The sequence below is a fragment of the Vigna umbellata genome, chromosome 3 (genome assembly GCF_029865625.1).
Source record: "Vigna umbellata cultivar VRB3 chromosome 3, Vumbellata_1.0, whole genome shotgun sequence".
In the NCBI taxonomy this organism is placed as follows: Eukaryota; Viridiplantae; Streptophyta; class Magnoliopsida; order Fabales; family Fabaceae; genus Vigna; species Vigna umbellata.
The window spans coordinates 54,871,166-54,885,938 of record NC_142167.1 but is presented as its reverse complement, the minus strand read 5'-3'; the positions used below and the strand labels follow the sequence as shown (position 1 = coordinate 54,885,938).

The 14,773-nt window shown below is 34.5% G+C and overlaps 2 protein-coding genes across 3 annotated transcripts; one reads left to right on the top strand and one right to left on the bottom strand.

Moving 5' to 3' along the window:
• Positions 1-228: 228 nt before the first annotated feature.
• LOC124837272 (NAD(P)-linked oxidoreductase superfamily protein) lies at positions 229-997 on the bottom strand. Its single transcript, XM_047312588.2, has one exon. The coding sequence runs from the start codon at positions 995-997 to the stop codon at positions 416-418; it is 582 nt and encodes a 193-aa protein (XP_047168544.1). The 3' UTR covers positions 229-415.
• Positions 998-1,075: 78 nt separating this feature from the next.
• Positions 1,076-4,886, top strand: LOC124837271 (RNA-binding (RRM/RBD/RNP motifs) family protein). Of its 2 annotated transcripts, XM_088108103.1 has the most exons (5): positions 1,076-1,213; positions 1,504-1,635; positions 3,046-3,121; positions 4,036-4,149; positions 4,246-4,886. In XM_088108103.1, the coding sequence occupies exons 2-5, from the start codon at positions 1,520-1,522 to the stop codon at positions 4,672-4,674; spliced, it is 735 nt and encodes a 244-aa protein (XP_087964229.1). In that variant the 5' UTR covers positions 1,076-1,213; positions 1,504-1,519; the 3' UTR covers positions 4,675-4,886. The 2 variants fall into 2 exon arrangements, with proteins under 2 accessions (XP_087964229.1, XP_047168543.1); XM_047312587.2 differs by lacking the exon at positions 1,076-1,213 and having other exon boundaries at positions 1,317-1,635.
• The last annotated feature ends 9,887 nt before the right edge of the window (positions 4,887-14,773 follow it).

The following is a 14,773-nucleotide window of genomic DNA, read 5'->3' as shown; positions in this document are numbered from 1 at the left end:
ATGACGTCAAATTGAATGAAGACGGGTCATGCAAGGTCATGCCAAGTTGTGTAGACGAAACGAAGGTTAGGCTAAGTTGGTCCTATCCATGTATATTTATCATTAATATGAAATATTTAAGAATTAATTTACAATTTAAAATATTTTTAAGAGCCTATATAATTCTCAAAAGTATTAATTAAAATCTTATTTTAATGTTATGATTAAATACACTTTAACCCTCCGAGCTCCAATCAACATTTCTACTCTCGTTCATCTTCTCTATGCCATTTTTCTCTTGATATTTTTGCAAATAACCTCAATTTGACAGAAGAAAATGAAATAGAAATTTACATTTAAGTATAGAAAGAGGGATAGTGCGGCAGAAGAAGGCGTATAAGAAAGAAAGAAGGAAAGAATAGAAGAAGTAGGGAAACTAAAAACCTTTGGGTCCACTTTCCTTCAAAACTTGGGATTTCTGCGCCATTTCCAGGCAGTACTTCGCGATCTCTCTAAACTTAGGGACACTCCTAAGGTCCACCTTCGTTCCGTCCTTCAGGGTTATGATAACGTCACCCCACTCTCCGATCAAACGTGGCACCACCTGCACGTCCTTTACCACGCTGTACCCAAAGTCGCTTCGATCCTCACCCGTCAGCCCCGAGATCACCGTCACCCTCAGGTTGGTGAACCTGTACCGCAGGTACATGGCGCGTGACACTGCCGCTAGGGTTAGGGGGAGCCAGAAGAGGGTGAATCCCAGAAGAAGGTTCGCCACGAGGTCTCCGTAGTGGGCCCCGCCGTCGAAGAATATGGTCTCGCCGGAGGTGGGGGGAGTGGTGGGGGTGGCGGTAGTGCGGGGGTTGTTAGTGGGGGAGGACACGTGAAGGCGCGTGAGTCGACGGTGGGACTTGGAGAAGAGTGGGAAGTGGGGAAGGGAGCAGGATTGGTTGCTGCAGGCGGCGGCGGCGGTCGTGGTAGCAGCGGCGGGTGGCGAGAGGAGGGGAATGGATGCCATGTGTGTTGGAATGGGAAATGAGTGTAATTAATTATGTTATCCGTTTAGAAGCGTAGAGTTTTTGAGTGGCAGGTAATGGGTTTTTTTTGGGTGGAAAGAGGAGTGGGACCACCTTTTCCTAAGCGGCACTGATTTAGCCACGTGGCGGATCGTTAACCAATTGCTGTTATTGGTGGAGGCCCAATACTCATAGTGGGCTCTGACGAAAACTTTGAGGCAATTGCTTCCTGTATCTCCTCAAATTTCAACTTGCACCCATCAAGTCTATGAAATATCTTCAGACACTTTCTCATATTCAATAAATAATCTCGTCTTTAGATAAATTTTACAAGTGTAATTGGTCAACTTTACGATTATAAAACTTAAATTAAAATGTGATTAAGTAATAATAATATTAATAAATTTTATTGAAACCTTCGTTAATTCACTTTCTTTTTAAGTGGCCGTTTTGCTTTTTATTTTAATCTTCTGGAATGTTCTAGTTCATTGTTTCCTTGTTGTTTCAGAACACAGCTTAGAAACATGAGTTCTGGAGGGTACGCTGTAGAGGTTACGGGCCTCTCTCCGAACGTCACTGACAAGGATGTCCGTGACTTCTTTGCTTTCTCTGGTATCATTGAGACTGTTGAAATTATCAGGTAAGTTTTCAATTTAAGCGATTCTTTCTCCTTAGAAAATTATAACTTTGTTTTGAATTGCGTTATTCTTTATTGATGATATTGATTTTATTAAGTTTCATGGCATAACTCAGATTGTTGTACTGTTTGATTGTAATTGTTGACTCGTCATAGCTGTGAATCCGAATTAAGAGAAACTATAAAAACTTTAATTGTCGTCGGTTCACAAACCAAAGGAGGACACGGCTAAGACGGTTTCCACTTGGTTGTGGGCAGCAAAGTAAGGATTCAGTATAGAGGTGATTAGGTATGTGTTGGTTGTTATCTGCAAAAGCTCCGACTATAAGGGGAAAATTGAGGATTAAATTTATACCTAGTTTTGGCAGGAATAGTCGTTAAGCCTATATAGTGAACACGGCCTATGTAAGGGTATAACTTCGGTGAACCAGCTATTTGGATTTTGCAAGAGTAAAAAAATTGTTGAAAGTAAAGAGTTTAAGGAAAGAAAAGCTACATGGGAATTTTATCGAATACTTGGTATGCTAGAGAAAAGGGGTTGATAAACTGAATTTCCCGTCTTTGTGCAGAAAGCTTAAACTGAATTTCCTTCAAAATTATACTGAAAGGTAAAGATTCAGTAGAAAAAAGGCATAAAACTATACTTGTAAAATGTGGAAAGTATTTATTGCAATCTTGATCAAATTGTCGCTTCTTGCCAAAATGTGAGTTTCAGCTCTGAAGGCATACCCTGTTAAGTAGGAGTAGTTTTGAAGGAAAAAGTTGCCAGACCTTGTATAGGAGTAGTTTTGGTGGGAAAAGTCATTAAACCTTATATAGGAGTAGTTCTGGAGGGTTAGATCCATACCTAGCTGGCCGATCTGTCTTGTATAGGAATAGTCTAGGTGGAAGTGTTATTATGACATTATAGCCGATATATTGCATGTGGTCTGCATATGTCAGCTTTGTGACGTCGGTCCTATGCATGTTAACTTTGTGAATGGTTCCAAAGTCCAAGGCTGAATGAGTTCTCAACATGGAACTGGCATGATTGATTTCGGCATTCTTCCCTTCCAAGGCCGGAGGCTAGTGCACCACAAATTGTTTGTTTGAACTTTATTTTATATCTGTAATTTCTCGGCTTAACTGGACATTTATAAAATTGGCCTGGAAACAAATTTCAATGAGACGTTTTGGATATGAATATAAATATCCATTTGGTATTTATGAATTTGTTAACTCTAGAAAGCTTTTTCATGAAGGAATCATTTATTTTTCCTGCCAGGGAAAGAGGATTGATCATTTATGTTTGGTAGTGTCTGTTTTAGCAATCTAAATGAAATTACCAAGTTTTGGATTTTATCACATTTGTTTGAGATATTATTTTTTGGCTATTTAAAGTTTAATCTGATGGCTGGTTATTGCTGAGTACAGGTCTGGTGATTATGCTTGTACTGCTTATGTGACGTTCAAAGATGCATATTCACAAGAAACTGCATGCTTGCTCAGCGTGAGTATTTAACAAACTCATGTCCAGAATACTTGTTATCGACACTGGAATGGTCACGTACTCGACTAGTTATTAAATTACCTCAGTGATAAGTTCCGTAATATGTTCTTTGTAAAATGATTTCAAATTTATGAAAATGAACATTGTCACTTGATGTGTTGGAAAATGCCTTGGTTATTCAGCTAAAGATGTTTCTAAATAATTAACTGTAAATAGACAGAGTCTTTACGTGATGTTATTGTGCTTTTTTTCAAAAATTTCAGTTATATTTTAGCTCTACATGAAAAACAGTGACATGCTTGTAATGGTGTGCTTGCAATTATGATAGGTTCTTGGGTCAAGAAAGACCAAGAAAAGATGAAAAGAATGGTATATTTCCTCTGTAATGTTCTCAACTGTACAACCTCCAAAAGGGGGCTTAATCCCTCCTCCACAGGATATGAATTGTCCTGTCTATACAACACTCAAAATGTTAGCTACCCCCCTTACCGAAATATACAACCCTTATATAGCTACCCTCTGCATTCGAACCAATGCATCACCCCTTACTCACAGTAGTTAACTAACTCCCCAACCGTCTAAGTTCTCTCTCTTCTCTTATAGACTCTTAGTGTCCTATCAAATTATCAATTACAGCGTTCTATATTTCTGCTTGTTCATATTATCTCAGTTTAATTTTTATCTGTGCTTCTATATGACACTGGAATCAGTTATTGTCGAATGTCTTACTTACAGGTGCTTTAATCTGTAACCATGCCTCCTAATATAACAGCTGAATAACTGCATAGTTGACTAACTGAATGTAATGAACTAATCATTCAATTGTAAATAGCATGCTGTTATACATCAAGTAACATCAGCCTAGTGAGCAGTGTCTAATAATTTGTGCCTTTCTTACTAATATGTTCTGTTAGGGAGCCACTATTTTAGATCAACGCATATGCATAACACGCTGGGGACATTATGAAAATGAGTTTGACTTTTGGAACCAGCCCTCTTACAGTCACGGGGACGAGGCTGCTTCAACTGTATGTATATATATTTCTCTCAATCTCTAAATTGCTAATTATCATAACTTTCTGCTCGTGATGTGACATTCTATATGTCTACATTTTCTGTTTCAGACACCACAGAGCAGTCAATTTGTTTCCTCTGCTGGAGAAGCAGTCACCATGACCCAAGAAGTAGTAAAGACCATGCTAGCAAAGGGATATGTTCTCAGCAAGGATGCGCTAGCTAAGGCTAAAGATTTTGACGAGTCTCATCAGGTTTATGCCACTGCAACAGCAAAGGTTTCTGAACTGAGCCAGAGAATTGGCCTCACAGATAAGATATCTGCTGGTATTGGAGCTGTTAAATCTGTGGATCAGAGATATAATGTCTCTGAAACAACCATTGCGGCAGCATCCACGGCGGGAAGATCGGTAGCGGCGGCTGCAAACACTTTGGTAAACAGCAGCTATTTTTCAAAAGGTGCTTTGTGGGTGTCAGGTGCTCTAAGTAGAGCTGCTGAAGTTGCTTCTGATTTGGGTACTCGCAGGGATAGACAGTAAATAAAGCATGAAAATATTAAACACTCTGTTGTAGATATGTCTGCCTCTGCTAAATGCCTGGTGAAACTTCATTTAGTAATATTGTTGCACTTCTACAGTGCCTAACTCCTGTTCAAATAAATTTCTTTGTAAACACTTGTAGAAGAAAGCGAAAATGCTGTGAGTTTCCCTTATAAGCTAAAATCGTCTTATGTACTCATTTTTACATAGAAGTTTTTCCTTTATCTTTTTTAAAATTTAAAGTAGGCAAGTTAATTTTAATTTATCAGAATTTATTGAAAAATTTATCTTAACAGCAACATAGTGCATGTAATTATGAATAAATGTAGTATATGCTAAGACAGGATTGGACTATGAAACCTGCGCTGTTTTGACCATTGAATCACGATTCTAACTTTACAGTAAACCACGGTAGTACTCAATAAGGGTTAAGATGATTATGATTTATTGGGATAAAAGGATATAACTTTTCTATTGTTTTATATTAATTTATTACTCATTATATATATAGACACACAGGGCATACAAGATAGAAAGTCACAATTAAATAATTACATGATACTAATTATAGCTACATCTCACGTATAAACCCTTATCTATTGTAAATTCATTTTAAGAAATAAAAAGAAGTTATTTTTTAAATATCTGTCCGAAGTAATTTTCTACTTATTCTGCTTGGTGTTTAATAATTTTCATCATCCAAACTAGCAACCTGAGTAGTTCTGATTAAATTGGTCTGATTAGTCCGATTATAGTCTCAATGAATAAAAAAATGCAAAGTGTTCTTAAAAGTAGAATTTATATAATGATAATTGAAAAATATTTGGGTTTAGAATATTTCTTTTCTATGGTATTTCGACAAAACTCTACCGCCTACATTGGTGCATATTTGTATTTATTTTAGACACTTTTTAAATGTAGACTAAATGGGTTTAGTCTGAAGACCTTAGGAGATATTTGTAATCTTTGTATTATAGAACAACAGTTATATCCAATCTAAATATATTTGAAACCTTGTGAGAGAATTTGTTTTCTATTAGAATCATTTTATTTTGAATTTGGAAGTAATTATTCTATTTGATTTTTGGTTGAATTTAGATTTAATGAGACACTATCAAAATATTTGAATTGTATATTTAAATATAAATGACAGTTTTTGCCAGATAAGCATGCTTTGAAAATATCAAGATTCATGTAGGATAGAAGCAATCAAGAATAAATGTTTTGTAATGCAAATTTATACAAGTACATACTAAGAAGAGTTAATCAGATACGAATTTGTTTTAAAAATGTGTGATTATGTTTAAAACTGATATTTTAGTGAGTAATTATAAAAAAGAAATATATAGTTGTGGTTGAATAGTGTTAAGTCAAAAGTTTAGCATTTAATTATTTATACATTAAAATTAAGCAGAGAGATTGGAATCTGAGAGAGTGTGTGGTGTTGATGGAGGCATGGCATATGTTATGCCTGTTATTTATGAAACTATAACAGTTGGCTTGTCAATTCTCATCACTTTTGTTTCTTTGCCTGCTCACAACTTCCATGGCTTAATCACCTTTATGCACCAAAATGTTAAGAGTACACAACAAAAAAGAAACACTCTCTTTCATTTGCCCATACTCTATTTGCTTAATAATATCTATGTTTCCACGACCTTATCTATAAGTAATTTTACAAGAAAACATTTTAAAAAAATATTTCCTATAAAAATTACAATAAGAATTTAAAGAAAGTTCTATGAAAAAGTTTACAAAGCCTTATTTATTTTTTCTAAAATTTATTTTGAGCATTTTGTTCAAATAAACCTTAAATATATCTTTATATCTACAAATTATACACTTCAATAATCAAAAGTACCCAAATTTACTAAAAGAAAGTTAAGCACACTACACATGTAGTTAAATATGGTGTTGACATTTGCTTTTATGACACTCTCTAATCAACTATCAACTATCAACTATAATATAAGAAAATTACCAATTTACCATCATTTATAATTTTGACATCTTATTTGATTTTTTTATCATTTCAAATCCTAACAACCATTCCATTTATCAAAATATCTCTATTACCTTTCTTGATATATGAAAATGTCACTCATAAATAACCTTGCTAACTTTCTTAATTTACAAAAATGTTATTCAGATTATTATTATTATTAATATATTATTATTATTATTACTATTAATATTATTCTTATATAATTTTATTATTAAAATTTGTATATTATTATTAGTATTTAAATTATTATATATTCTTACTAATGTCATTACTAATATATATTATTATTATTATTATTATTACTATTATTATTATATAATATTAATTATAATATATAATAATAATATTATTGTTAGTACTAACGTTAGCATTAGTATTTTCCGTAATATTAGTATTATTGATATTATTATTATTATTCTTTTTTTTATTTATTAATGTTTACGTGTCATTTAAATTTATAGATTACAGGCTATTTTAATTAATTATATTATTATTATTATTTTTATTATTATTATTTCAAGTATTATATATTATTATTATTAGTAATAGTATTATTCTTATCATAAATATAATAATATTATTATTTTTTATATATATTATTTTAATAATAATAATTAGTAGTACTAAAATTATTATTATTAATATTGTTAGTGTAAAATTTCAAAAATGGTATTTTAAAAGCGGTGGTAATCTAAAAATAATGACACTCAGTTATTTTAATATTAAATGATTTATTTATAAATAATTTTGTTATAAACGAGTTTCATACTATCTCTTTAGAAAACACTTTTCTAGAGTTCTTTATCTTCTCTCTAAGAGTTATAACTTCTGAGTCATCTCTTTGACGATCAAGAGGTGCCTAATCACTAATGGAAAATATACTTTTTATAGCTAATTTTTATACCTGTTAAAATCCATTAGCTATAGAAAGTGATGTGGTGGCAATTTTGTAAATATGTGAAACTCTTTTACACCGGTAATAATGAAATCAGGTATAAAAACTGATACGGTGGCAAAATTGTAAAAAATACAAATAGCTTTATACCGGTTGCAATGATAATAAGTATAAAAAATCCTTTATTTTATACCTCTTAACCTTAAAATAGGTATAAATTATTGATCTACACCACTTGAAAATTATAACAGGTATGGATTATTTACATATTCAATTTCTTTTCCCTCCCGCAACTCTTCTTCCTTAGTGTAATTTCTTTTTCGTTCTGTCTCCTGTTCTCCCTCCTTTATTCTCCCTCCTTCCTTCTCCTCCATTCTTCTTCATTCTCCTGCCATTGTTCTCGTTCGTTGTTATTATCGAAGTTGTCGAGGTGGTTGGGTGAAGCTATTGGTCCACATTTGAAGTTGTTCGTCCGTGTTTGAAGCTGTGTGGGTGAAACCCTTGTCGTGGTGTGTCGTCGTCAGGTGGTCTGCCGTGGGTGGTACATTTTTATGAATTAGGGTTTATACTGATAATTCTTCTCCGAATTTTCTGTTAAGGCAATCAATTTCGCTTGTATCATTGTGAGCAAAACGTGACTTTTTAGATTTAAAAAATGAGTATATAGAAGTCGGTTCCCCCCACATCGGACGTCTATATGGCTGTAGAAATCGGATTGGCGGGATCTGACGTCTAAATGGAGTTAAAAAGTGACTTTTTAGATTTTAAAAATGAGCATATAGAAGTCTGTTCCCCCCACATCAGACGTCTATATGGCTTTAGAAGTCGAATTGGCGGGTTTTGACGTCTAAATGGAGTCAAAAAGTGACTATTTAGATTTAAAAAATAAGTATATAGAAGTCTGTTCCCCCACATCAGACGTCTATATGACTTTAGACGTCTGTTCCCTCCAGAACAAACATTTATATGGTTGTTTTATTTATGGAAAATGTCACCGATCATTTTTTACGTTAGATATTCGAGGGTCGGAGGTTTAAAGAGTGACGTTAAAGGTCTTTTCTACACTAGTGAATAGAGCAAGTGAGTTTCAACACCGTTTTGCTCTTCGCTCTTTAATCGAGTCACTGCAGTGAAGTTTCCATTGCATGTGTATCTTGAAATTTTCTTTGAGATTCTTGGTAAATCTAAAGTCCTAAAGACTCTTTCCTTTTTCAATTTGGTGATTCGTAGGTGTTTTTAGAAATTTCTTGTGCGAGAAGTAATCGAGGTGTTCTAAGAGCTTTGTATCATTTGTGTAAGGTAAAGGAAGCTAGAACCATTTTTTAGATTGTGCTTGTACTATAAAATTAGTATCTATATGAGTAATAAATGAATTTTGAGAAAATTGTTATGTTTGAGTGTATATAGTTATGAAATTGATGATTTTGATAGTATGATGTTGATATGTTTGGAATGATGTGTTTGTGATGCTTAAAACTGTCTTGACTATGTATGATGAAGTTGTTTTGATGTTTAAAATTGAATGAATAGTGGTTGGAGTAAAGATGAATCAATTGCTTAGGTTTTAAGGTAAAAAATAGGGGTTTGATGGGTGAGTTTTAGCGGTAGGTGTTGAAGTGATGAAGGAACTGATTTAGTACTATTATGTGATTATTTTGGACTTATTAGAAGTGTTAGTTTGAGAGAAATCTGATATGGGACAAAGAAGAGGGTTCATTGTTGAAGTTTTGAAGTATTATAGTGTAAAAAGGAGGTTTTGAATAGTAAGAATTGGTTGCAGGTAGTGAGGACTGGTTTGAGCAGTTAAGAGGTTGTTTTGAGGACTATTATGACTGGGCTAAGGATTTAAATGAAAGAAATTTGGTATAGAATTGTTGGAGTCAACTTAGAGTGAGTATTTAAGCAATTTTGGTCAATTTTGAGGTTTTGCATGGTGAGATTTTGAAACAGTAGTGCTGGGAGTAATTTGCCCATACACCTACACTACCATACATATATTCATATAATCATAACTATCTTATGTAGCATACAAGGAAAACTATTTAGCCAAAACTATAAAGCACTTCAAGCATGGAAAAAATTTCACAAAGTTATTGCCCAATTCTAAACAACAAAATGACACACAAGCGCCGCCTAGTAGTGGAAGTTGTTGCCTAGTGGCAATGCAACATTTTTTGTTTGTTTTTTATGCTTGAGAATTTCTAATCTCCATAAGGTTTCCACTTGTACTCCACATAAGCACACTACACTCTCAAAACACAAACATTAAGCAAAATAAGTTCACAAATTTTGCAACCATACACCCATAATCACCAGTTTTTAATCTTTTTAGACTAAGGTATTCAAGTACTCAAAAGTTGGTAAGGAAAAATTATAATACATTATCATAAACATTCAATCCTTCAAACCCAAATAATAACTTCACCATATCAACATCAAAGTCACTTATTCATACAATTTCCTGTTAATACATCATCAATCGCAGTCACCTATTCATACAATTTCCTATTATTACATCATCAGTCACCCTTAAACTTCTCTATATTCTACCACAATTTTATAACTTCATAGTCCAAACCAAATTTTCTCTCATTGAATTTATCTATTATTCTCAAATATCACAACTAATTTACCATCTAACTGTTGGCTTTTATAAAATATGAGGTTCATTGAAGAGACACAATATCAATAAGACCTAAGCTCAACGACATAAGGAATGACACCACTCTCAACCCAAAACTCGAAGGCAATGGGTTAATGGGTCTTCATCCTTATATAGTGCTCTTTCTCATTTCTACCCAATGTGAGACTTAGACTCACACTTGGATTCCCAACAATCTTCCCCTCAAGAGTGAGTCCCTTCCACATTGGTACACTCCCCTTCCAGCGAAAGCATATCCTTTTTCATACCTTTGTTCATCTTAATGGGACATACATAACTTTGATACCACCATTAGATTTTATCGAGGAGGAGGTTCACTAGGGAAACAATATCAATGAGACCCGAGTCCATCCACATAAGGGATTTATATCACTCCCAACTTAAAACCTCAAGGCAATGGGTTAATAAATCTTTATCCTTATATGGTGCTACACTTTCTCATTTCTATCAAATGTGAGACTTAGACTGACATCAACAGCTCATAATTCTAAAAAGTGAGTTATCAATTTCAACAAACATACAACCACAACATGTATCACACAATAGTTACATGTAACAAGAAGACATAAAAAATCATGAAATTAACATTCCTTACCTAACAGAGTTTGTCTAGTGTTGCTCTCCTCTCAAACAAATTCACACAAGAAATTACTCTATCTACATAATTAAAGGTATGATCAATAATCAAGGTAAAATTTTTAGGATCACAAACCAATAGAGTTTCATTAAGAGAGGAAGGATGTAACATGTATTCAGAAATGCACTACAAAAAATCTTGAAATTACCGACAAATTTTTACCGATGGACTCCAATTCTTTTGGTACCAATGGATTTTACCGACAGAATCATCACCGACGAATTTTACCGACAAATTTTTTCGTCAATAACACATATTGGACCTAAAAATGGAAAAGTCCGTTGGTAATGCATATTGCACTTATCGACGGAAAAGTTCGTCGATAAATCCGTCGATAAATGAGACATGCATTAATGTCGACAAAATGGGTGAGAATTCTTTGTCTATTATTTGACTTACCGACGGGTTTTTCCGTTGGTAAATGAAATATACATTACCGATGGAAAATTCATCGATAAAATGAGCGAGAATTTTCCCGCCCATTTTTCTTTTTTCTCCGCGAGCTAGTCTTCTTATATATCTCCCTTTCTCACATTTCTTCCTCATTTGCGTGAGGAAGAAAGTTCTTCTCCTACTTTTCCATCTTTCACTCCATCTTTTTCTTCTCTTCCACTCCATTGCAAATACAAATCAAGACCGCCTCCATCTCCATTTAGCAAGGTCGTTGCTCCGCTCAGTTAGGCCGTCCCTGCCACCATTGTGCACTGCCACCACGGTGCACTGCCATCACTGCACATTGTCCCACTGCGCACTGCCACCACTACATGCTTTGTTCTAAGTTCGACCAACACCAAATTTTATCCCTGCATTTAATGTATTTAATCTTCTATATTGGTAAAAATAAAAAAATGAAGAAACAAAACTGAAGAAGGAAGGAGAGCGGAGGAAGAAGATGAATCAAATTGTGATATTTACCGATGAAAAAAATCTGTCGATAAAATTTATCGACAACAGTTTTAATGACAAACTTTTGGCCGTTGGTAATCTATTCATTCACTAACGAATTTTGTACATTACCGACAAATTTAGGCCGTCGATAATATCATTTTTTATTATAAATTATTCTTAAAGAGACAAGATAGAAATCAACCTCCATAAAAATAGAAATTGATTAAGGGCTTTAATGGAGTTCTCCTCCTCCCACTTCTATGGCATTAAATCTTTAAAATGATGAGAATAAGATCATAAATTTTGGAAAAGAAATAGAAGGTTTTGAGAAAAATTAGGTTTAGATATAAAAAGCTTTTTTTTTAATATAATTGGAGTTCTCACACTATCTCTCACTAGTACAAAATAGGGATAAGAACACGGGTCATACGTCTCGGTTTTTAGAAAACCGAAGCATATGTAGAAGCGGTGGTATTTTCGCAATTTCGACAAACTTATATGTCTCGGTTGTAAAAAAACCGAAGCATAAAAACCAAATTAACTCGGTTAAAAATAAAATCGAGACCTGATGTTCTGCCACGTCCCACCTAAAACTGGTTAATTTTTTACTACCTCGGTCCTCTAACCCAATCGAGGCATAAACGTTCCAAATACCTCGGTCCTCTGACCCGAGGCATAAACCTTCCGAAATGCAAAAAGGGGTATCCTCTACTACTCCCTCACTTGCAACATCCAGAGCACGCATCCAAATTCGCTTTCCCCTTGCTTATCCATCCATGCGAAATCCAGAAGCAACTTAACGTTGGCGGCGAGTGCGGCGAGGCATGGCGAGGTGGCGGCGAGGCATGGTGAGGTCGTGGCGAGGTCAGAGCAAGGTGGCGGCGAGATCTCTTCTTCCCTTGTTTCTTTTCAGGTTCAGACGCGATTTATCGTAGGTAGGGGCGGCCGCCGCGACTTGATCTCCGCGACGTGACGATCCGTGTTCGTGGAGGTGGGAGGTTGTCCGCGGCGTGACGGTCCCTGTCCGCGGCTTCGATTTAGGGTTTAGATTTGGGGCTTGGCGACACTTTGGGAGGTGCGACTCAGGCTTCGTTGGTGGCGGCTGGCGGCTGGCGGTGGATCTCGCCTTCGTAGGGGATGAACCGAAGGGCGAGGTGATGGAAAACCAAAGGCGCGACGATGGACTGACAAGGGCGAGCTGATGGTGCGGCGGCGGTGGTGCGGCGAGGGTTTCGTTTTTGGCAGCGAGGGCTTCTGCGTTTTTGGGTTCTCTGCGTTTTTGGGTTCTCTGCCTTCAGTTTCAAAACTCATCATTCAATTTTATTTTTGTAAATTTTGCCTGCAATTGGAATGCATGCTGGAGTGATGAGAAGGGGCGAGAGAAGGCACCACAGAGGAAGCCATGGAAGCTTTGGAGATCCTGCAGGAAGCACTGAATAATGAGAAGATGTTCTTTGGTCTCTGGACGCACTTCTGCTTGTGTAACCACTCTCTCTGGTCTCTGGACGCACTTCTGCTTCCTCATGCTCCACAAGGTGTGGCAGAAAAAAAAAACCACTTTACTGCCTCAGTTCATGTTTCAACTGAGACAGTATAAGACAAGATACTAACTCGGTTTACAACTGAGGCATAAGAGGAAGACTTTTTATCTCGTCCGGATATACCTTGGTTTCTCAACCGAGGCCTATGACCAAAAACAACCGAGGCCATTTCCTTCACCTGTACTAGTGTCTTTATCTAAATTTCTCTTTATTTTAGCATTTGAATCTAGAGTGATTTGTGATGAATATGATATTTTTTTCTCTTTTTTTCAGCATTATTATCTTGAGTAGAATCTCTTATTGTAAGCTGAAAAATATCACTAGCCTACATGATATGAACCTAAAAACTGGGTTTGAACTTTCATATCCACCAAATTAAATCCAAGATCTAAAATTAAATAATAAAAACATTATCTAATATCTCCGTAGGTTGACTCAAAATGACTTAAGAATATGATTTAACAAATTGGATAATATAAATCTAATAAGAACATGCAAACAGGTATGAAACCCATTTTTGAACAAAAAATTAAATCAACCAAACAAACTGTGAAATGTAAGAAGACATGATAATTGAAACAAATGAATTAGAATCATAAAAGAATTCAATAATTAAAAGGAACTCATGAATCTGATAAATAGAAATGTGTATGAAAACCTTTTTTTGTTTCCTAACTCTCGACATTCGCGAAAACAAATAACTGAACAAAACTAAAATGCGGAAATGATTAGAAGAAAATTAATACATAACTATAAGTGCAAAGGAATATTGTTACTTTAATGTAAGAAATCCACGTAACATTGAAAGAGGGAGGTATCTCTCTACAGTTTCAACCAAGTGAAATAAAACTCACTTCTATTATTTTTTCCAATAAATGATTTCACAAGAGACATGCTATTTAAATAAAATTTGGATTAGAAGATTAACTAGTGAGTGTTTATTTTCAAGATTAGGATATGTCGTGTCTAAACACTGTTATGTAAACACTCTAATCTTCATATTCTTATCCAAAGGTTTTTTATTCCAAAAATTTCTATTTATTTTCTTTATAGAAGATCGGATTCTATATAGTAAAAAGACAAGTCTTAGTCTTCTCTTCAAAGTTCTCAAAGTTATTCTTCTAGTGTGTTTTTCCTTAGTCTTTCCTTTACTTGTTAATTAGCTCGAGTTCTACTAATGACTCTTGAATGGTATCTTTTTCATCTATCTACTCGTTACTACAATAAAAAAAAAATAAATAAAAAAAATCTCAATCATCTTTATCATGAAAGAATCCCTTTATATCAATTAAGAAAATGAAATGAAGTTGACAATCCCCAATTAAAGCTAAACAAATGACAACATCATAATCAACTAAAAAGACGACGAACTTGTCAAATTTGATTAAAAAAGAAAATATAAAAAACTAACATAAAAAAAAAATAAAGCAACAAAAGAAAATCTCACTCTTTAAATAAATTTTAAAATTCC

Bases quoted from the DNA above. Each gene is read 5' to 3' on its own strand.
- LOC124837272 (XM_047312588.2), bottom strand. From the start codon at position 997: ATGGCATCCATTCCCCTCCTCTCGCCACCCGCCGCTGCTACCACGACC.
- LOC124837271 (XM_088108103.1), top strand. From the start codon at position 1,520: ATGAGTTCTGGAGGGTACGCTGTAGAGGTTACGGGCCTCTCTCCGAAC. The intron at 3,122-4,035 runs GTGAGTATTTAA...ATGTTCTGTTAG, and splicing joins AAACTGCATGCTTGCTCAGC to GGAGCCACTATTTTAGATCA. The intron at 4,150-4,245 runs GTATGTATATAT...TTTCTGTTTCAG, and splicing joins GGGACGAGGCTGCTTCAACT to ACACCACAGAGCAGTCAATT.